The 23,497-nt window shown below is 44.9% G+C and overlaps 1 protein-coding gene across 1 annotated transcript; it reads left to right on the forward strand.

The window, feature by feature from the left end:
* The first annotated feature begins 240 nt into the window (after positions 1-240).
* FECH (ferrochelatase) lies at positions 241-22,985 on the forward strand. The gene is made up of 11 exons (XM_059833939.1): positions 241-270; positions 2,655-2,760; positions 3,996-4,115; positions 4,498-4,646; positions 10,851-10,985; positions 11,536-11,642; positions 15,193-15,291; positions 16,079-16,186; positions 17,206-17,370; positions 17,804-17,863; positions 18,321-22,985. The coding sequence occupies exons 3-11, from the start codon at positions 4,018-4,020 to the stop codon at positions 18,453-18,455; spliced, it is 1,056 nt and encodes a 351-aa protein (XP_059689922.1). The 5' UTR covers positions 241-270; positions 2,655-2,760; positions 3,996-4,017; the 3' UTR covers positions 18,456-22,985.
* Positions 22,986-23,497: the final 512 nt, after the last annotated feature.

A 23,497-nucleotide genomic window follows, 5' to 3' on the forward strand; every position in this document is an offset into this window, starting at 1 on the left:
CCCTGTGGTAGCGGTCACACGGGGCCTGCGCCGGACAGCGGGCGCAGAACCGCCGGAGCGGCTCCGGGCTCGACCCCGGCCCCCTGGGCTCCGCCACCGCCCCCGGCACCGCCCCGCTGCCGTACGGCCATGGGGGCGGTGCCGGGGGGCGGCGGCGGCGGGGCGGTGGAGGCTGAGGGGTGGCGGCGGGGCCGTCTGAGGGAATGCAGGCGACCGCCGCCAAGATGGCCGCCGCTGGTGCTGCCGGAGCCGGGCGGGCGGCGCGGCACTGTGAGTCTGTGGGCGCCGTCCGCAGCCGGCGGGACCGGGGGGCTGAGGGCTGGGGCGGGGCCGAGGGCTGCCGGCCTCGCCGCGGGGGCTGGGAGGGCGGGAGGGCAGCGGCACCGCCGCGGGACCGCCGGGACCGCGTTACACAACGCCCGCGAAGTGCCTTTGCGTAACGCTGCCGGCAGAGCCGGGGCCTCGGATCCCCGCGCCGGCAGCCGGCGGGCAGCGGGGCCGGCGGGCAGCGGGCGGCGAGGCCGGGCGCGCTGGGGCTGCGGCGGCGCTGAGGGGCTGCCTCTGCCCCGGGGGCGGCGTGGCCGCGCTGCGGTACCCGCGCTGCAGAGCTGGGGGAAGGCGGCTTCGTGACCGGCGCGCCTGGGCAGTGCCGGGCGGGCTGGTGGCGGTGCCCGCCCGGAGGGAGCGGAGGGCCGTGGGGCTCGGGAATTTTGCATCCGAGAGGAATTCGTCGTTTGCTGCGGTCGGGCCCGGTTTTTCACTGTTGGGTTTGGCTGGGGTTTTTCCCCCCCCCCTCAGGAGTTTAATCTTCAATGAGGCACTTTGCTTTTTAGAAAGTGTTTGTGTGAAAGTCATCCTTGTTTAACGATTTTCAAAATTTTGCGTTTTCAAAATAAGGTGAGGAGGTGCGAATAATAAACGCAGCTGCAAGTCAACTTCACAGCTATCCTAATGCAACAGATGCGTGTTACATGCACTACCTACACATACGTGTGTGCTGCCGTTTTTACCATACGCAGTCAGGTTTGTGTGCCCCTTCAGCGGGGGCTCTTCTCCGTACTCTTTGTAAATACAGCGCCTTACCCGCTTACTGCTGTAACGCTGGAGCAACTTCACGTACCTTCCGAGGGGGCTTACGCCGAGAGCAGGGAGGGTACGGGCACGCACCGGGGACCGGCTTCGTTGGGCCTTGGCTCCAGAGGCTGATACTAATACCATAATGCCATTTCTAAGACTTAGAGAAGAACGCTTTTACCAGTGTTCCATCAAGCTGGAATCATCATCGCGCAGCCTGTGCACTCGGTGTCATGTGCTTTATGGTGCAGACAGAAATGCGCCCAGACCTCACCTTAAGTAAAACAAATGCTTTCCAGTATGTATTTACAGCCCAGAAGGATCAATACAGCCATTGAAACTTCTCTTTGTATTGTTCTGTATAATTAACGTATGGTGTCAGTGCTTCAAAAAGCAATAACCTAAGAACTGGAAGAAGAATATAAATATTTGAAAAGGGTCTTTCGGGCATCAGCAGTGCTTGAATTGGAGTTCTGTAGTTTGCAGCCTTTTATATCACTGCCAACACAGGCATCCACAGCTACACACTCTTAATCCCAAGTAAGAAGCTGGATTTGCAAGATGCTTTTCACTGTCATTGATTTCAGCAGGTTTTGAGGGCGTTCAGCATCTGTTCAGGATGTTATTAGGGACCTGTGAAGCGTAAGATGCTCTTCTCAGCGGGTGGATTGGCTGCTGAGGAGGTCTATGCTATTGGGGCTCAATTGCTGCTGGAACTCCTGCAGTCTGACCAGGGAAGTTTCGCACCAAACGATTGCTGGAGAGCCAAGGATGCAGAATTTAACAATTTTTTTTCATCTCAGGCAATTCACACTATTGTTGCACTGAAAAATACCATGTAATGACTACGAACTCCTGAGGGAAACAAAGCGTGCTTTTGAAAAAGCAGACTGTAACCAGCATGTGGGAAGACTTTACTTCTAAAGTATCCTGGTTTTTGGCTCATGCTGAAATCCCGCAGTAACAGAATTCGCCCAGCTGGGTAGTGAGAAAGAAGGCTGCCTGCATCCCAGGGTAAACAGATTCTGAAATTGCTGCTCAGTGTACCCGACACAGCATCAGACTAAGGAGCTGTGTGCTTACGGCTTGCAGGTGCTGACCTACGTTGCTGAAGTTTGCTGGGGACCCTAAATTAAGAAATTTCTAACCTACGTTGTAGAGGTGGTGTAGAAATACTTTGCTTTTCTAGAGTTAGCCCACGTAGGCCTGCACCATGAGGAGTTAGGTAGCTTGGCCTACTTACTTCTTTAGTGTCAGCCCTGTGTAGTTTCTTGTGTGTTGTCACCAGTTATTTTTGACTTATGACTGGAGCTTAAAGATTAGTGAGGTTTTTGTTTGGTCTTAGGTTACTGCCTGGTATCTGAAAAGCTGTTAGTATACAGAGTGTTTAAAGAAAGGCAGAAGCTTGCAATTTCATGACTTTCTTTGATACCAGGACCTGGAGCTTAAGGGAGCAAATGCCAAGCAGCGCAATGCTGCCACGCGTGTTTAAGCAGCTGTTGAAGGATTAGTGCCTATCTGGTGGAGAGGCCCCCTCAGCCCGGTGCAAGGTTATCAATGTGCTGTTATCTTTCTTCCAGTTGTAAAAAGCAGCAGTCAGTTGGGGGTCCCGGTACAATGGAGAGGTCGGGCAACTGCAGCCGCAGTGACAGAAAGCACAAAACCTCAAATTCAGCCAGAAGTGCGGTAAGTTTGCAGTGAGGTCTGGGTGGGTGTGACCTGCTGTTGTTGCCCTCTGTCTCCCTCTGATATGGTATGCTGCTTTACTTGCATAACAAAGCTGGTTATGTAGTAAAACATGGCAGTCATGGGACTTCATCTAGTTTTTTTGCGTGTGTGTAATTGCTTTTATCTGTCTGGCTGCATTCACCGAGCCTCTTGTTTTCACAGTTCTGTGGGGCAAGGATCGCCTGCCTTGTTCTCTGCAGAATGCAGTGAGGCAGTGGTGGCCCACGGTAAGGCCCGAGGCAGTGCAGAAGCAATAGAACAAACAGTAGGATATTATTATTTGAGATTCTGGTTCCTGCTTCCTGACTTTTATTCAGCAACCTCCTGATAGACACTCCAGGAGGAAGGGAATGGAAACCGAGGTCCCGACCCATCGGAGCAGGCCTAGGCTCCTCTCAGTGCCCCTTTGTAAGACTTTGGCTTTAACAAGAGGAGGGCAAAGCTCCCTGTGCAACCTGGGCTCCAGCCGCTCAGGAGGCGAGAGATCCTGGTCACTGGGCTCCGTCGGGCAGGGGCAACAATTCGATGGGGAAATCCACCTCTTGGGTGAGAGTTGTGATCAGCAGCCGTTTCTGTAAAAGCTGATACCACCATCTGCTCTGCTCTGGTGTGCTGGAAGGGATGTTATCCTTAGAACAGTGTGCTGGACCTGCACCTGGATAGAAAACCCATTGTGGGGAAAAAAACCAGCTCAACAAAACCAATCCGGCGTTTATTTTATGTGTAGAGTGGCTCTTCGCTGCTTTCACTGCTTCGGGAGATAAGGTGTGTCTCCAAAGTAATGAAGACAAAGACCTGTGTGGGTAGCTCATCTGTTTTCTGTGCAAGCTGCTGCTTGGTTTGGTTGGAATCTACAGCTGGCATTCAGCTGAGATAGTTCCTTAGACCCTGTTTTATAACCACCCTTACAGCCTTCAGCTGTGAGATAATTTTCTCAGTATATTTCCAGTTAAACTCTGTACTGCAAAGTGATTACTTTTTTTCCTTAAAAAGTAAAGATCATGTAAATACTTGTTCTCTGGCTATTCATGCTTGTAATTCATATTTTTACATAAGCAGGATGAGCTTGTAAATAGGATGCTGCTTTTGCAAAAGAGAAATGCAGAAGGATAAGCTGATTGTTTTGTAACAATAATAGTAAAAAAAAAAAAGCAGCAGGTCACTAGGATTTGAAATATCTCTTGCTTCCATAGGAAACCTAAAACAGGAATCTTGATGTTAAACATGGGAGGTCCGGAACGGCTGGACGATGTGCATGATTTCTTACTTCGTCTCTTCCTGGACAGAGATCTAATGACGCTTCCAGCTCAAAAGTGAGAAACGCTGTGAACTCCTGTGTTACAGTCAGTGTTGGGTGTTGCTGACCTAGCTGTAGGCTCAGACATTTAACTTCTGTTTATATCAGCATTTCTTAAGACTGTTTCATCTTGGCACCAGTCCGTGCAAGAAATTGTGTTATAATTCTTTGGAAACAGGCATGCTAAAATCGTTCTCTTCTAATTGCAAATTGTGGTTTCCTGTCGCCTAGTGTGTTTGGGAAGGGTGATGGAATATAACATTAAACAAGCCATGCAATGCTGGTTTGCTATAATTTGGGGAGATTGCCACGGAAAACCCACTGCAGGGGAGAGATTCGGGGAAAGGAGTGGTGATTTGGGTTATGATATTAATACCTGTACCTTTTGAATGCTTTAGTAAATTAGCACCATTCATTGCCAAACGCCGCACACCGAAAATCCAGGAGCAGTACAGCAGGATTGGAGGTGGATCACCAATCAAGAAGTGGACGGCGGTGCAGGGAGAAGGCATGGTGAAACTGCTGGACAGCATGTCTCCCCGCACTGGTACTTCTTTACTCTACTGTGCTTGTTAAAAGTTTCTTTTGCTTCATGTGTTGAAAGTATACGCTTGTAAAGCAGCTTTTGCATCTCCATTTTTATTGAGTGTGAACAGTGTTCTCAGTCGTGCTAAGAAATCATGACAAAGATATTGCAGAAGTTCTCATTTGTTAAAAACTAAGCATATGCAAAAGCATGGGGTTCCCACGCATGCAAATATATTTTTGTGCTATGGTCACTTTTGGGGCTGCATTGGAGAATAGCTTTGATTTTTGGAGAGTGCTGTCGGTACTCATTCAACCTGCAGTAATGCAGTGTAGCACCAAAAGCCAACAATCAAACATTTACCCACCTTCTCAGGTTGGATCCAGTATGTGCTGTGGTCCAGCTGCCACCTCCGTCTGTGCCCAAGGTAACTAGCTTAAAAGCTGCCCTGGGTAAGTCCACCCGTAGATGCTTTTGGCATGTTTCATCTCGCGTAACTTCAGCCATCAGGAAGTTGGGCATCTGGCCTAAACTGGTGGTTTCTGCTCCCTCTTTCATCGAGAGAGAGAAGGGCTTGGAAAGAAAGTGATTTAGTTCATCCTAAGGTCATTATCAAAGATGGGGGGATCACCATCTACAGGTATGCTTATCTCTGTCCTTTGATTATGGGAAGAAGTCTAGATGACTATGATAGACAAAGTATCTTGTTTTCAGATGGCTAAAGCTAGGTGACAGGAGTCTCCGTTGGTGTGTACGACTGCAAGGTGTTATACCTTGCCCTGTAAGCCCTGCTTGAGCTTGAAGAAGTCTGCACTGAAGACAAGTAGTTGAGCCTTAGGTGATAAGAAAGGGGAATGTATTTCAAGTGAACAAATAAGGCAGGCATGGGTGAAGGGTGTTCAGAGTGGCATTCTCACTAGCATAAACGGTGTGGAGATTTGTGACCACTGGCAGTGGCAGTATAATCTCATGTAATTCTTTTAGGAAGAGGTGGAGTGGGAGAATGTCGCTCCTCTTAGACTGCGCATGTGTGCGCACACACAGAGTGAAAAACGCCTGTCGATCTAGGGTTCCTGGTTGCTCATGTTCTGCGCGCTGGTGCTATTGAGTTTCACAGGGGGGTGGGATCCCCTGCTGTAAAAGGCACAGCCACCTTCTCGTGGCTGCTCCTTGTAGCTAACTGCAGGACGATGTCATTTAGCTGCTGCACGCTCGCAGCAGCCAGCAGTTAGGGCTCAGAGGGTGGCGCAGCATTCTCTGCTCCTGCTGCTTCTTCCAAGTGCCCTTCCCTGTTGAGGGCCAGCTTGGCCAGGATGCTATGCAGGGACTGTCCGATATAGAACAGCTCTGAGGCCAGAACTTAACGCTATAAAGCCTTTTGTATTTGCCTTTGTTATGCCAGCCTGAGCTTAAAGAATAGGTGACTGTATGGGAGGATGTTGGGAGTCTGACTGTTCTCCAAAGCCTCACGTGTCTTTTGTTCCTCTGAAATGTCCCTCTGCAATTATCGCTTGGATGTATCCAGAGCTTTTGAAACGTTCTCTGAATCAGTAACTATTAATAATGGATAAAAGAACTAACACCAATTAGGCCTGATTTCAGGACTGAAGAGGAGGTTGGTTGGAAGAAAAGCCAAGGTTTCGTAGCTGAACATTGCAGGGCTTGGTTGAGTGATAGCAGTGAGCCTCACCCGAGGACGTGAGCAGGAGATAAGGCCTAATGGTTTGCCTTGGGTGGAAATAGATACCGTCTTTGCCAGTTCTTCCTTGATGATAAGAAAACTTGAACAGTGAACACAACCTCCCTCCCCTCTCTCCGTCTCTCTGAACCTTGCTCCCTCACAGCAAGGAGCTGTGACTTGTACGGATGACCCTGTGCCAAGCTACCTGGTAGCACTAGTGTGATGGGAAATGGGTGCAGACGCTTCTGTGAATGTGCTTTTGCTAAGGGCTTCAGCTAACGCTTTACCGTGCAATTTCAATGGGCTGGGTGTGCAAACACAGACAACTGTGGTCATTTGCATAATGTTAATTTGCTGTGATTCAGCCATGTTCAATCTCTCCCCTAAAACCTCCAACCAAATTGTTAACACGAGTCATTTTTCATTCAGGTGAAATGCATTCATGGTGGAATTTGCACCAGTTTAGCTAAACTGTTTTCAAATCGGTTGTTAGTTGAATTTGACTTCAGCTTGTGTTGTTGCTCAGTTAGCAGCTATGGCGAACCAGAAGTCTGTTTCTGCTCTGGCACTTGCTGAAGGTGATAGATTGTTTGCTCACAGTACCTTTTATGCTACAGTTTCTTGCTATGTGACATTAAAACCATGGTGTTAATAAACATGAGTGGCAGCACTAGAAATTAAACTTCCACATTTACGTAGCAGCTCAAGGGTGATGGCCACCTTCTGTCTCTTGTCTCTCATGGGACAGACAAAAAAAGACAGTAGATCATCACTGCTTTGACAAAAGCCAGGAGAAACAGTAATGTGATGGTTAGTCTGTCTGAAATCACCTATCTGGGGGTCACATTTATTCTGATAAGGTGTTTCTCTGCATTATGCTTTTTGTTCTTGAAGCAGCAGACTACCTTTGTGAGTAGAAGGAATTGACAAGATCACTAAGCTGTCCACTGAATTCCTCCCCGATGTGTTAGCTACAGGTAATACTTCTCATCCTGCCACTCCAGTAGGAATACTAAACATTTTTAATAGAAAAACTGATGGAGTAAGAGAAGCCAAAGAGGACAGCGCTTCATTCTCTTCAGCTCAGCAGCTTTACAATGTGTGGTGCTGTAAGCTGCCTTGTCCCTTCAGTTTCTGTGACCTTTGCTGATGTGGTGCTGATGTGGTGCTGCTGTGTCAGGGAATCCCCCTCCATGTTTGCCAATACACGGTTATTCGATTCCTAGCTATTTTGTAATTCTTTGTGGCACCTGCTTCAGGCTTGGCTAGAAAAGGGCTAGAGGTAGAAGATTGGTAAAAGGCTCTGGAAGATGAAAAGTAATGCTCTTGGAAGGCTAGAACCATATTTATTTTGCAGTGTGTGACATGTCACTGATGCCTTCATTCGGGTGATGTTTGATCCTTTTTTTTGCTACTCTAGCTTAATTCCAGTTGTGGTCTTTGCAAGTATAGTCAAAGTCTGAAGCCAAAACCGTGCCAGGCTGTGGCATCCAAGGCAGTAGCGTTTTTAGCAGCAGTAGCCCCTGAAGGGTCAGGCCTGCAACAGGTTCTAAAGATAAAGCTTAGAGAGTTTATCTGGTTTTCTCAGCGTACTGCTCCCACTTGCTTTTGTTTGGTGACTACTTTTTCTGAAGTCACGCCTACCTGTGTACAGTTCTTACACCTGATAAGTCGTTTAGAGACCTCCTTTTTTACCTAACAGTAGCTGCAGTTTTAGAAATTGAACGTGCTAACCATTGCTAACAATTGATTTGAATACTAACCATTTCCTTAAGCATTTCGAGTAACCTTGCAGAGATACCGAGTACTGTGTTGCTTCAGAATTGCTTGAAACAGTTGGATGTGCTTCCAGACTGAGCTATGTGTTTCGGAATATTGTGTGCTCACAGGTAGCACTTTCGGAGCACTGAGCCCTGTTAATGAGTAACTTGCAGGTTGTGGTGGTAAGACTTCAAACACATGGCAAAGAAGAAATACTTTGCATACTCTTTTTACCTTGATCGGGACTTTTGGGACGTTGAGTTTATAGTTGCTGTGTATTTGCAGTTAGCTGGTGAAGAGCTCATGTTAGACAGTATCAATAACCACCTGTAAAATTCCCTCCTGCGTAAATTAATCAACTCATTTACTGACTATACTACTGACTGTAGTATACATTTCACATGTTACACTTTGGCAATGGGACTAATATAAAGTAGTAAATAAAGAGCCTCACCCATGTCATCTGGGAACAATATAATTTTAAAATGAAGCTTTAATGTTACAGGCAGCTGTCTGAAAATGAACAGGAGTTCTTCCTTCTAAATGAGTGGGGTTGGGTAGGCTCGTTAGTCTGTAAGAATAAATTACACAAACATGGTGATAGGAAAATCCATTTCTATTGTTGGGTTTTTTTTTTTAGTGCTGGCATCAAATAGGCTAATGTCTTGCAATGGTAATTACATTTTAAGAAGGCACATCTTGTTTTTTTATTGTTTTTAATTATAACGGTTCTTAGTATTTCTTACAAGCTGTATTTTAGCTGAGATTCCCTTGTCAGCAGAATGAAAGCTCACAGGATGAGAGGGCCATGTTGTTTCTTTAGATTGGCAGCTCTTTGCGGAAGGAGATGTCACTCTGTTTCCAGTAGTTCTGACTCTAACTGTAACAACAAAATGAGTATGTATACAGACATGAAAATCTCTCCTTGCTGCCTGTGATCCAGGACAAAACATAATACTGTGAGAGTATTGCAGGAAGTTTCCAAGTTGGCCATGTTTTTTCCCAGTATGTTCTTTCCCAGGTGAAACTCCTACTGTCTTAGCTCTGGTTAGTCAGACTTTTGTTTTTAATGCCATTTAAAAATGTTAATGAGCTTACTGGCTCCCGGGGCTCCTGAAGTTGGGTCATTATTTGCTACTGCTCCCAGCTGGGAGCTCTCTTGCCTCCTGCAGAGAACTGGGGCTGACTACACCTGTTTTCTAAATCCTGTATAAATGTATAGAGTGGAGACCAAGCACGGGACATCTGCTTCCTTCAGAAACCTGTTAAATGTTATTTCAGAGCTAGTGACCCGGAAATCCTGAAAAAGAAACTTTGCTTTTGTTCTCCAAAGAACCTCTGCCCTCTACTTAAAAAAAAAACAAAATAAACCAAGAAACCTGCCCTCCCTCCCTCCCTCTAACCAAGCCTTGCTCCCCAGACCTTGAAGCCAACACCCAAAAGATTAGAGGTGAAAAATGAAAACACCTAAAATGTTGTCCTTGGAGAGAATAATACTGCCTCCAAAATAAAGTGTTTTAAAGGATGAAGATTTCTATGAAAAACACCCAGAAAACAGAATGAAAGAACATGTGTCCCTTATTCAGTACCAGCAATCTCCTGCCCCAAACAACAGTCCCAGTCCTTGGGGGTTTTCGTGCAAGCAGAGCAGACTGCATAGGGTGGGGAAGGCATCTTCTCTCGCGAGGATGGTGACCAGAGCAGTTGCATCAAATGATGGTCCACATTGTCTTGTTTTTAGCTTTATTTTATAATGCGGTTAACTGGAGGCAAGGAAGGAAGGAAGTGAAATAGAATTACATCTGCGTAAAAGGATGAAGGAGAAGATAGAGTAGGTGAGGGAAATACAAGGGAGACAGGTCTTTGCTGAAGCTGAAAGAGGAGTTAGAGGGCATGTGGAGCAAATGGTCGGTACCTGGGAATTCTGTCTGAAAGTCCCTGCAGTGCTGGGACTAAGGGCCTGATCCAGCAAAGGCATATGAATCCTTCATGCACTGAAGGCATCCTGGTTTGATGACTTCTCTGGTGGCACCTGGAGCATGAAAGGGATAAAATTATCTGATTTTCTTGAAATGCCTTACAGGCAGCTGATAGCTATAAGGCGCAGGGCCTTTTCCTGTTTGAAGCTGATCCCTCAGTGCTGGCACACAAAATTGCAGCCCAATTATATTTGAAAGTTTAGGTAAATAAAATTTCCTGGAATGTGCAAACTGCTTAAGCAATGTGTTTTCTTTTGTACGGCACAGTGAAGAAAGCCTTGTCTTTCCTAAGGTTTTGGCATTGTAATTATATTGGTGTATTTAAAACATCTGATTTCAGTAAGCGAGTTGAGCTGTGCTGTTAGGAAGCCTATAGCACGTCTGCAACTGTGGTCTGTGTTACGGCATAGTAGTGTTCATTTAGCATCTCGTGGTGATGCTTTTACCAATACATCCTTTAAATCAGAACTTACCCAGTAAAACGTCAGAGCTCTCTACAGTCTGGAAACCATGCCTCTGCTAAACTAAATAAAAGCAGAAGTGTGATTCTTCCTGCAGAAGCAAACAATAGTATAAATCACTTCTAAATTCTAATAACAGCAAAGTGAGTTACCGGAAAAATACTTAGCCAAAGAAAGATGTGTTTATATGACAGTGGTTTAGAAAGTAGTCAGAAAATTATCAACAAGTTTATTTCAACAGTTTCAGACTGTCTGGTTCTGTACTTTGTACTTATTAGTGATGTGTTATTGAGAGTTCTTGGGTTTTTTTCTGCAATTTCTTTTCCTGTGCTTTGGCTGGCAGCGCCTCACAAATACTACATTGGCTTCCGGTACGTCCATCCTCTGACAGAAGAAGCAATTGAAGAGATGGAGAAAGATGGCATTGAAAGGGCCATCGCTTTCACGCAGTACCCACAGTACAGTTGTTCTACCACAGGTGAGCAAGTGTCCATGCAGGAGCAGAGCACGGACAGAGGCGAACATAGGCATGTGTCTGCGAGCCTTGAGGGAGCGTGCAGAGCGTCAGTGCAAGCTGTCCTGTCTTCCTCAAAGTGCCCCTTCCTGTTGGCTTCATTGCCAACTCAAGGTCCTCTGTATTTACTATAATTCCAAATTTTAGGTAGAAACTTCTTAACTCAGGATAGCTTTATGTTACTGTTGTTATTGTGAGATAACATAAACTGAAGGCTCAGGAACACAGCTGAGCAGCTTTATTCATGGAAACTAGAGCAATAATTGTTCTTCAGATAAAGAATGGTTTAGCAAATTGTTCTTGGCTGGTACGTTGTATGAACTTTGATATAATTGGTACATTGTATGAACTTGGATATAATTGTTCCCATTTGAGGCTCTCAGTTCTGATTTATGGTTGCATTTGAAATATGTAGCATTTTAAAATATTATAATACCTTGCTACAAAACTGTTTTCATCTGACAAGTTGCTAATGCCTTGGCTGAAGTTATGTTCTTAATTCTGTGCGTTTCAGGAAGCAGTTTAAATGCCATTTATCGCTACTACAATAAAAAAGGGGAGAAGCCGAAGATGAAGTGGAGTATAATTGACCGATGGCCCACACATCCCCTTCTTATTCAGGTATGGATTTGTATGAGAGCCTTTGAAATTAGCAGTCAGAATGAGCAGTATGAACTGAGCAGGTCTGATGTGTTATCAAATTGGTATTCCCTGGGGTTTTCTTAGGTTGGTTGATGTAGGAGAAACTTGGTCTCTTTGCATTGCCAGCTGACTTTAAAATAGCAAAGAACTAAGTAAATACAGTTGTTTATTGAGTTTCCTTTTTAGAAATATTTGCTACCAGTAAAAACACAGTATAATGTTAAGCAACACAAACATTCTGAGGAAGCACTTCACTTAGATCAAGCCTTAGCTTCTAACAAAGCTTACAAGATTTTTAGCTAGAGAATGTACTAAAAGAAGATGAACCTATTTGCTGATTTAGGCTGTGTTTATATATTTTCTTTAAAAAAAAAACAAACAACTTGAGAACAATAAAAGGAACGCTTCAATTTGAGGGTACATTTTAGTTATAGTAATGAAATGTGTCTTGTCTACTATGTATGAAATTACAGAAGGATGGTTATTTCATGCCAGATGTTTTGGCGTGATATTGTGTGAAAATGACTGCCATGCACATCTTGCTTTAAAATCATAGTCATATTATCATAACAGTGTTGGCTGGAAGGGACCTCTAGAGGTCATTAGTCAAAACCCCTGCTCAGAGCAGGTCTATGGTCGACACATATACAGATCATGTTGGTTTGTCAGATTCTCCTCCGGCAGCAAAGAGGTAATTCTAGGCACAGCACAGGCTGTGGCGGGAGCAATTAAGGGAAATCTTCTTGCTCCTTCCTTTGCAGAGAAAATGGCATTTTTGTTTTTGTTAGGGAGCTTCTCCTCTAGTTTGGGTTTTACAGTTTTTGTGGTGTGCGGAACGGATGATAAAAATGACTGAAGGAAGGCAAAGTGGAACTGCCCGCACTGTGTGACGTTCCCCTGACAAGCTGCCTGAGCGTGATGCTGTCCTGGGATGTGCCATTGTTATTATGCACTCTCTGTGCCTTCAGTATGTATTCTCCTTGCCTTCGGTGAAACCCCTCGGTGGAGTTTAGGAACCTTTCATATTTTCAGGGAACCTGCAAAATGGTTTCCATTAGACAGAGTACATACAACCTTATTTTTTTTTTAATAAGCTCACCAATGTGCATTTTCTTAAGCCCGGGGAGGCTGTAATTGAAAGGGCTGGCTCAGCCCCTGATGAGAAAGTTGAAATGGAAATGAACTTTTTTTTAACATTTCTGATCTGTTTTTCACTGTAAAATATCTAAGAGATAAGACCATGCAGACAGTTGTTCTGTGCTCCTGCAGCACCATATGCCAGCAGTGATGGCAGCTTTTCTCTCTGTACGCTCCCTCAGCCCAGCTGTGTATATGCAGCGTTACAGCTCTCAGTTCAAACGCTGGCGGTGGGAGTGAAGGGTCAGAGGTGTTTCCCTGCTTTTTTTTATGTAGTACTGAGAACATATCAGGTGTTGATGGACAGAAGTGTCCATCTCTCCCATGTTCTCTCCTGTCAGCTGAGTTCAAGGTGGAGGTCTCTGAGTACAGTTATCTCAAACTTGCCTCGACAGTCCATCGGGGACACCTTTCGCAGAGCTGGCTCTTCTCTGACGCCATGTGTACATACTCTTGATTTAGTCTAAGTGTAATGGGGCTGCGAAGAGAGGATGGTTGTGCGCTGCCCATTCACCGTTTCTCTCTCCCCCTGCCCTAGCAGCTGCACACATGTGCCCTCCGCGGCCAGGTAACTGCTTTTCAGAGACGGTGGAGGAGAGTTGGGTTGAATTGGTTATGTTCTTTCAGTTTGTTACCAGCATCTTAAAACCATTGGGATGATCAGAAGTTCATGGGGGCCTTTGGTGTGTTGGGTCTGGGCGCTGTGTGATACTGTATATTTGACAGTATATTTGCCAACGTGACGCCCATCTACAAGAAGGGTCGGAAGGAGGATCCGGGGAACTACAGGCCTGTCAGCCTGACCTCGGTGCCGGGGAAGGTTATGGAGAGGCTCATCTTGAGGGCGCTCACGGGACACGTGCAGGATAACCAAGGGATCAGGCCAAGCCAGCACGGGTTCATGAAAGGCAGGTCCTGCTTGACCAACCTGATCTCCTTCTATGACCAGGTGACCCGCCTGGTGGATGAGGGGAAGGCTGTTGATGTTGTCTACCTGGACTTCAGCAAAGCCTTTGGCACTGTTCCCCACAGTATTCTCCTAGAGAAGCTGGCGGCCCGTGGTTTAGACAGGTACACTCTTCGCTGGGTAAAAAACTGGCTGGATGGCCGAGCCCAGAGAGTTGTAGTGAATGGGGTGAAATCCAGCTGGCGGCCGGTCACAAGCGGAGTCCCCCAGGGCTCAGTTTTGGGACCGGTCTTGTTTAATGTCTTCATTGATGATCTGGATGAGGGGATAGAGTGCTCCCTCAGCAAGTTTGCAGACGACACCAAGTTGGGACGGAGTGTTGATCTGCTTGAGGGTAGGAAGGCTCTGCAGAGGGATCTGGACAGGCTGGATCGATGGGCTGAGGCTAACCGGATGAAGTTCAACAAGGCCAAGTGCCGGGTTCTACACTTTGGCCACTACAACCCCAGGCAACGCTACAGGCTTGGGGATGAGTGGCTGGAAAGCTCCCCTGCAGAAAAGGACCTGGGGGTGTTGATTGACAGCCGGCTGAATATGAGCCAGCAGTGTGCCCAGGTGGCCAAGAAGGCCAACGGCATCCTGGCCTGTATCAGAAATGGTGTGGCCAGCAGGAGCAGGGAGGTGATCGTGCTTCTGTACTCGGCTCTGGTGAGGCCGCACCTCGAATACTGTGTTCAGTTTTGGGCCCCTCACTACAAGAAAGACATTGAGGTGCTGGAGCGTGTCCAGAGAAGGGCGACGGAGCTGGTGAGGGGTCTGGAGCACAAGTCTGATGAGGAGTGGCTGAGGGAGCTGGGGGTGTTCAGTCTGGAGAAGAGGAGGCTGAGGGGAGACCTCATCGCTCTCTACAACTACCTGAAAGGGGGTTGTGGTGAGGTGGGTGCTGGTCTCTTCTCCCAAGTGACAAGTGACAGGACAAGAGGAAACAGCCTCAAGTTGTGCCAGGGGAGGTTCAGGCTGGGTATTAGGAAAAAGTTCTTTACTGAGAGAGTAGTGAAACATTGGAATAGGCTGCCCAGGGAGGTGGTAGAGTCACCCTCCCTGGAGGTATTCAAGGAGCGTGTGGATGTGGCATTGTGGGATGTAGCTTGATGGGCATGGTGCTGTGTGGTGTTGGGTGGGTTGGTTTTTGGTGTGTTGTGGTTTGTTGTTGTGTGGTGTGGTGTGGTTTTTTTTGTTTGTTTTTTTTTTTTTTTTTTTTTTTTAGGTTGGACTTGATGATCTTACAGGTCTTTTCCAACCTTAGTGATTCTGTGATTCTGTAATACGTGCTGTCTCTTGCTATTTCCCCATGCACACCGAAGGGAATTTTGAAGTTCTTAAGGCAACCTGGAACATTGAAGCTACCTGTCTTGGGTCATTTGAGATCACATAATGCCTCTCAGTGTTTCTGATTCAGGTCTTTGCTTTTTTTTTTCTGAACAGTGCTTCACCGATCACATCCAGAAGGAACTGAACCTGTTTCCACCTGACAAAAGGAAAGATGTCGTCATCCTCTTCTCGGCTCACTCACTGCCCATGTCTGTGAGTTACGTCAGGTTGTTTCTGTCATTGTTAGACCAGAGTCACACTGGCTGGGCTGAATGGCAGGGTGTGTGGCTCGCACGCTTGCGGGGTGGGGCCACAGCTGTGGAAGTGCCAGGCAAATATAAAAGAGAAATATGAAGGTGAGTTAGTGAGTTGCAGCTGGAAGCCTGACGCAGAGCTGAAGGCGAGGCACATGAGCTGTGATTACTGTCCTGTACGCTTACTCAGATCTTGCGCTGTTGGCCGTCATTGAAGATGGGGTGCTGGGTTAGGTCAGACTCGGTACGGCTGCTTTCATGGCCTCACGAACTTGCCAGCTCAAACCCGGATGGTAATGGAGGGGAAAATTTTGTTATTTTCTCACCTCTAGAAAGCAGTAATAATACTTTCCATGAAGGAATGAAAGCAAAATCTTTGCAAGGTTGCAATAAATGACTTGATCCTCTGTCAGCAACCAGCAACTGCAGTTGCAACTCAGATAATTTTTCAAAAATGCAGTGCTGTTACCGAAATGTAACCATATCTATATATGGTGATAGAAGAATTTATCTTTTATCGTGTGAAGGAGGAGGAGTTCTGGTAAAGCAATTTCATCATAGGTTTTGCTGGGCAAGAATGTGGTTTTTCTTCCCTGTTTTGGATGACCCGGGCACACGGGGCACACGATATGGCCTGTCGCAAGTGCAGCCACATCATGCGCAGTGTGCTTACCTTTCCCAGTCTTTAGGTGGTCTTTGCCCCAACATGTTCACTGGAAGAAAAAAGTGGTGTTTTTGTGTTGAAGGTAGTGAACCGTGGTGATCCGTATCCTCAAGAAGTGGGAGCTACTGTCCAGAGAGTCATGGAGAAGCTGAACTACTCCAACCCTTACAGGCTTGTGTGGCAGTCCAAGGTATGTGCTCAGGGAAGCTGTGAAGCCATCTGCGACTATAAAGCTCTTCAGGTGATAGAGTTTATGATCTTCCAGCTTAAGGAGATCATAACCTCAGTGCCTTTTTCGCATTTTCAGCAAGTATTTCTGCTAGAACAGAATCCCCATCTTTTACTCAAATTCAGTCTTTCCAGATACTCTGGACACACTCCAGACAACTCTGTCCACAGTTTCTTCCCTTTTTTGTATATTGCGTCATTTTAAAGTAGATTTTTGATGTGTCCATTAGAAAACCTGTGATCTCATAACATATAGTTTGGCATTTGTCTTTCTCTGTCAGAAGGAAGAATCGAGCTCCCACTGGATTTTTAAGGTGTTGTTTTTTGAGGCTCTCTGAGCAATTTTTCCGAAGTAATCACTGTGATATAGGCATTCGTAATAATAGTACGAGCCTAATCCAAACAGGCTTCATTATTCTTGACAAAGACTGCTTGTGTTACTCTGTACTTATGTTCCTTGCTATTTGTGGTAGTAATAAGTTTTACCAAAATTATGTAGCACAAGTAACCTTACGTCTCAAGGTCATTACACCTGTCATGCCATTGTTGTCTTGTTCTTAAAGTTGCATATTATTGTACATCAGCACCGAATACTTTATGGATAGTAAAGGGGTAAGGGCAGTTTGCTACAGAAAGGTAACTTCTTTAAAAGGCAGGTAAGCCCTGTGCAGTCGTGGTCAGGGTTTTACTGAACTGGAAACAGTACACCTTTATTTAAATTTTCATTTATTTTAATGAGAGTCTCATTTAGGCCAGCCCAGGTTCTGTTTCTTTGGGATTTAAATGATGGGACAGTATGTCTTCATAAAAAAATGAATGGAGAAAGTGAGAGGTGCTATCAAAAGCAGGGAAATACAAATAACTGGCTCCATCTTAAACGTAATCTGATCTGTGTTACCGTGCTTAAGAAAATGTGGTTTTTCTTTGTAAGAATGATTTAATGAGGTTTTTTTCCTTTATTTCCCTCCCCTTTTCTTACAGGTTGGACCAATGCCTTGGCTTGGTCCACAGACAGATGAGACCATTAAAGGACTGTGCCAAAGAGGAAAGAAGAACATGTTGTTGGTCCCCATAGCATTTACAAGTGACCACATTGAAACACTTTATGAACTGGATATTGAGTATGCCCAAGTTTTAGCGAATGAGGTGAATGGTTTATAGTTTTTATAACTGTTTGGATAGTGGTGCTCTGAAATTACTTTTCCTGTTTTGAAATTTGCTTTGTAGTTGCTTCTTGCAATATGATTTGGGGCAAATCTTACTTTTCTGTAAATTGAAAATTAACCTGAACTGGCTTAACTCAAATTAATTTTTAGCAACACAAAACAGGTGGGAATTTGTCTTTCTAGATTTAAGTCTTTAAGCCACTGCTATCCTTACTAAAAAAGAATCGTCGATTTTTGGTAGCAAAGTGAAATTTTGCATTGTAGTTATTTTTGCTGTATTGAAAAACATGGTACTGCATTTAGTTCCATCATTTTGGGGCAACTTCTGAGTGAAGTAGAAAGGAAGATTTTGAAGGCTAACCAGTGAAGGATCTAGCAGACTTGACTCTTTTTTCTCCTTATTTTTGATGCAGTGTGGAGTTGAAAATATCAGAAGAGCAGAGTCTCTTAACGGAAATCCACTGTTTTCCAAGGTATCTTCTTTGTTGCAATAGTTGTAAAAGTTTGCAGTTGTGTGTTTCCTGCTAGACTATGGTGTCTTCTTGTAGTTTTAAAGTATTTTGAGTTTAAGAGCAAAAATGGAACCCCCTGTGCTTAATCTGTATACCACAAAGTGTTTTCTTTTACTGCAGTTTGTGGGTCTTTAAAAAAACCCACAAAGTTCAGAAGTTTGGTTTGACAAAAAACCCCCATGGTTTTGTATTCATTGGTAGGAATCTTTTAATGAAATATTTCTCTTAAGATACTATGCCAATGCAGTTTTAAAGCAGGATTTTCCCCTGAAGTAAAGGAGGGTAGTGCTTAAAAAGTGTAGTCTGGTGGATACACAATTTAGCAATCTCACTAGTCAGTGTGACACATGTTAAAGCATTTTTTTATTTTATGCAGATAGGTTTGCTCACTTCTGATTTTTAATTAACTGTCTTTCAGGCTCTGGCAGACTTGGTCTGTTCGCATATCCAGTTGAATGAAATCTGCTCTAGGCAGTTAACCCTCTGCTGTCCGCTCTGTGTAAATCCCGTCTGCAGGGAGACAAAAGCCTTCTTCACTAACCAACAGCTGTGATGGGCGGGTCTAGGAGAGCACCACTGGATCATACAGGAAAATTGCGCTGGTGAAGCAGTGCAAAGGAAGGAAAACGCTTGACCAAACTCTTCGCTGTTACATACTTACAGGCTAGTAGTCTGTGACGTTAACCTCATGTAACAGTGGGGAGAACTTGACTTTTTTGTTTTGTTTTTTCTTATGTTTTCTTTGTTTGAGAAGAGTTTGTAGAAAGTAGGGAAATAAGGGCGTTTATCCTGTGAGATGTGAAAAGATCTCATTTCATCTGATTCTGATTGGACTTAGCATGAGCCCATAAGTACGCACTGAAAAACTTAAAAAAACTTTTCTACAAATTAACTTCGATTTCCTATGCAGGGATTTATTTGTATGCAGTTTTGTCATGAATGCATCATTTCGGCTTTCCAGGTCAGGCATACAATTCTTTGTTTTGTTTATGCTTAAGGTACAGTATAATCAGCATAGTCACCGATTGTCTCTTCTGAGAGTGATTTTTCAGATGGGTTTGAAGATCAAGTGACTTCTAATGCTTTTTAAATAATGTGTATTATTTTTAGAACATGAAGATAAGGCTTTGTTTTGTTTTGTTTTTCTCCTGCCAGAAACTTCCGGTGAAAGCTTAGCTGGGATAGTAGAACGCACAAGACTTGTTTACATTTTCTAGAAAAAACACTCTCATTATCTGCAGGAAAGCCTCTGCATTTGAAGAGCTTAAAATGAAAGGAGTAAGCCTGCGTGGGTGATGCTGAAGAACATGCTCAATTGAAACAAACTGCGTATGTTTCAAATCTAGCAGCATGTATGGAAACATGTTGGTTTATCTTTTAAGCAAAGTGGCTTTTTAAAGTTATTAAAAAGGGCTTTCTCTATTTGGTTAAGTAAATTTAGGAAGTCAGGCTTGCTCTCCAGAAGGTTTATAGATCTGCTCTGTGCTTTCTACTGTGCCACAGTGCTGTGGTTTTTGTGGGATACCTATGGAGTTCTGTAGGTACAATTATCTAGCTTAACTGATGTTGTTGTTTAAAACAGATGGGATAAGTCAGGAGTAATTTGCATTGCAGATGCCTGAGAGCAGGCAGCCCCGCAGGCTGACAGCTGTGTGCTTGTGCATACCTTTGTCAAAAGCCAGATTTTGGCTGTTAGATTTTTGGCACTGATCGTGGGCTGGGAGTATGCACTCGTAACCCAGCTAAACTTCTTGCTTGTTTTGGCAGGCATTTGGGTGCATCAGGACTGCTGAATCCACTCCTAAGTAGTGGTAGTTTCGTAGAGTGAAAAACCTTTTTAGGGCAGTATTCCCTCACTGTGAGCACCAGGACCGGTGTCCAGGTTAGTCTTGGGATAGGAGGGGGCTTTTCTGAAAGGCTGGTCACCACACAGCATGTCTGAGCTTGGCACTTGAAGTAGTTCAGGGCAGAAGTACCGCAGCACCTCAGTCAGTGGTCCTCTCGCACAGGGACCTCTCCTCCTGGGTGGGACAAGGGAGGAGCAAAGCTGTGACAGTGTTCTGTGGGACTGAGCCATATGTGTATTAGTCTAGCTGTCAACTTCATGGGTATAAATGTTTACTTTATGTAATTAGCACTGAAATGCCAGTACTTTGGCAATGCAGGTTGTTTTCTGTAAATTGATGATTCGGCTAATCGTGATGTTTGAGAAGCAGATGCCATGCTGCTCAGACAGTTTTATTTGCTTACATAATTATGAGGCATGAACAGTTTGAACCTCTGATCTTTCAAGGATAGGGCTGTTTAAAAGGAAAATGGGCCTCTGTTTGTATAACAGGGGTTTATCTCGTTCTGTTTTATGTTGAAAGAATTAAACATGGGATGCTAAAGAAATGAATGGATGCTGTGTCAAGCAGCCAGTGGGCCAAGTACTGCCATGGAGCGATGTAAATCCTACTGTACAGCCTTGCTAGGGCCTGTGGCCTAATACGTCTTGAGAGTTGATTGACGTGTCTCCACTGCCATACTGCAGCTTCCGAGTGTGATTATGGTGAGACAGACTTAAATTCCTTCAGTGCCGGAACTTCCTACGTTACTGCTGTCCCTCGTTGCTTTAGCAGAAAGAAGTCTTCCTTGACCCTTCATGCCTGTGCCTGTTTCAGTGGCAGGGAGCCAGAAGCTGTGGCTTCTGTTCTCCCTTTTTTGCTCCATTCTTGGTCTCTGCTGGCTGCCTTGGCAGGAGAAAGGAACGCAAAGCTGATTCCTGCCCTTGCTCAGGTGGAGTAGGTAGGGTCATCACGTGGGTATGGAAGGGTGAGATTTTCATGGAGAAGCTTTGAATCAATGTCAAAAGAATAAAAATGTCTGCAATATGTCTGATAAGGGAACGCTGTTACGTCTCTTGTTGGACAAAGAACTTTCTCCGTTCCCATTTCTCTGCTTGACACTTATGGGTCAATGGAAAACAATCTGTTTTGTAAAATCTTCCTACTTACACCTCTTTCCTACCAGCTGAATGCTATATTGACCTTCAAATCCAGGTTGTGGCCAGCACGTTTAGAAGTGTGGCTGAAGCTGGAAAGCAAAGGTTAACTTCATGTGAACATTGCAATACTATAAATATAGATTGGCTTTTTATTTCTATACTGGAGAGAGTACTGAAAATATTAGCCGGCACTAATTATGAGGCATTATGTTTGTCCCCAGTAATAAAAGGTATTTAAAATTCACTTTTTAGTATGCTAACCACAAGTGAGATAATTACTAAGCCTATTGCTGCTATTAGACCATAATGTAGAAATGACTTAATTTTCTAGCTTTTAGCAGATGGATCTCGTCTCATAGAGTTGGTGGAGTTCTTTGTTTTGCTGAACAGATCATGTAATATCGCTCTGTCCTGCTATTTAACACACATTGTTTTGTCTTAGCGCAGCATCAAAAGTCTGTTGAAAAACTACCTGAGCAAGTCAGCTAGCAGCTCTGCTTAATACTTCATAGAAATCAAAATAAGAGTGAGACTAATAACAGTGGGAATTCTGCTGCCATTGAAATCTTCTAATCCTGGGTTGTCTGTTTGGGAGTGTTTCTGACTATGCTAACTAACAGTGGAATTCATTTGACCTTACTTTAGATGCTTCCGATCTACATGGTGACATCCGAGCTGGTCTCCTAGGTACTATTTATGGTCAAAAGATTGTTCTAATACGTGTTTCTGAGAAATTATTCATCTCTCAAAGCAGATGTCCACAACGGGTTGGATGAGTTTCACTCTGTTGCTGCCTCTGACCATGAAGGGAGCGTGGTGCGCTAACTCAGAGGCAGTTCGCTGTGTTGCACATCTCTAACATGAGGAGAGATGAATCCCATCCATTTATGTGCCTTCTTCAGCACTCTGCCAGTGATGTGTAGCCGCTGCATTTGGGAAATTGCAGTCTTAATCCTACAGTTATGCATTCAGTTTGTCCCTCTGGCAGATTTTAAACATTTGGTGCTACTAACGCAGGACCCAGTCTCGTCAGATCCTGAGCACTTTCTGCTCTGGTTGAATTGACTTGAGCATACGGAAGTGTCAGCATCTGGGAGACTCTAGTCCTCGGACAATAATCTAGTTTGATTTTTTCACTATCAATTACAGTCCTTTTGCAGTACTTTATTTCATTTGCAAGTGTTTAGCATTTACATATGCCCTGACAAAAAGCAACCAGTTGGAAGTGAGCTTAAGCGACGTGCTGAGGCAGGGTTGTATCCCAAGATTTCGTTGGTAAGAGCCAGAGTCCTCGGGCAGTCCTTGAGTCCTTGAGCAGTGAGGGGGCTTCGGGACAGTGCGGTGTCGCTGTCCCCTTGCCCAGGCTGCTCAGTCTTACTCCGGCCCTGCAGGCTGACAGACAGCTGCACTGCTGAGACTGCACCTGAGCGGGGGAATGAGTGCTGGGGAGTGAAATCTTCGCACCAGTGCTCCCAGTGCCGAGGACCTGAGGATATTGATTGAAAAACAGAGGAGTTCAGGACCAGGGCCCTTGGTGTCCCAAGGAAAGAAGTGGGAAGTAAAGGTGTTCGCACATAGAATGTTTTGAAGAATTTGCTCATGATTAGGCTGTTCTCCTGATTTAACTCTCTGCAATTTTGCTTTTGTTTAGTTGAAGTTTTTCTCTTTTGGAGTTTATAAAATTTCCCTTACTACTGGCTGCATTTTAGAAAATGTGATAGCTTCCAAAAGTGGTGCTGTAATATTAAAAGGTGTGTGGATAGTGTCTGTGAGCTAACCTCCTGCTCCCCCTGGAGAAGAGGATGTTACAGATGAGTTCAGTGGGGCCGGGATTTTCCTAGGAATATCTAAAAGCTCACTTTATTTTCCCTTTCTACCACACCCAGAGAGCTGGAAATCAATATGAAGTGTAAGATGCAAGAGAGAGAGAAGTTCCTTTTGTTTTTTAATGCCAGATGTGTACAAATACTTGCTTTTAGTCCAACGTATGTATTTCAGATTGAACAAGGACTTCCATTTAATGTAACACAGAAAATTTATATAATCCTACTGTGTATCATTTGCCATAAAGATGGAATTTCAATTAAATTTTTTTGGAAGAAGTAACTGAGCTGTGTGTCTTTAGTAAGAGCCCTTTATGATGGTATTTGATGTCCTATCTGTTCCTTTCCTTTTCTCTGCACCAGAAAGCAAAAGCATTTGGGCACGTACTGGGCAGCATTTTGATTCGGGTCGGTAGTGAACTGTGAAGCGGTGATTCCCGCTTGACACAGAGTTGATTCACTTTGTGCACGAGAGGTTCAAACGCTGGATGCACCGGAAGGAAGCACTCCAGATGTGCACTGAGCACTCCCACTGTGCGCGGGTCTCGGCCAAATCCTATTTGAATGCTCAGTCCAAGGAGCTGGACTAATGTTACCTGGAGTGAGGCCTCGGCACCCACTGAGATGTACTGGTCTGGTCCTGATGTGCCAGATTACTTGCTGGAGGAGCCAAGCTGTGGTGGGTCAATCCCTTAGGTTTTCAGGGGAAATAACAGCACTTCAGCCCTCTGGGCTCACGGTCCTTCGGGGTCAAGTCAGGCGCGTGCGAGGGCAGAATTCACTAAT

The sequence above is a fragment of the Gavia stellata genome, chromosome Z (assembly GCF_030936135.1).
Source record: "Gavia stellata isolate bGavSte3 chromosome Z, bGavSte3.hap2, whole genome shotgun sequence".
In the NCBI taxonomy this organism is placed as follows: Eukaryota; Metazoa; Chordata; class Aves; order Gaviiformes; family Gaviidae; genus Gavia; species Gavia stellata.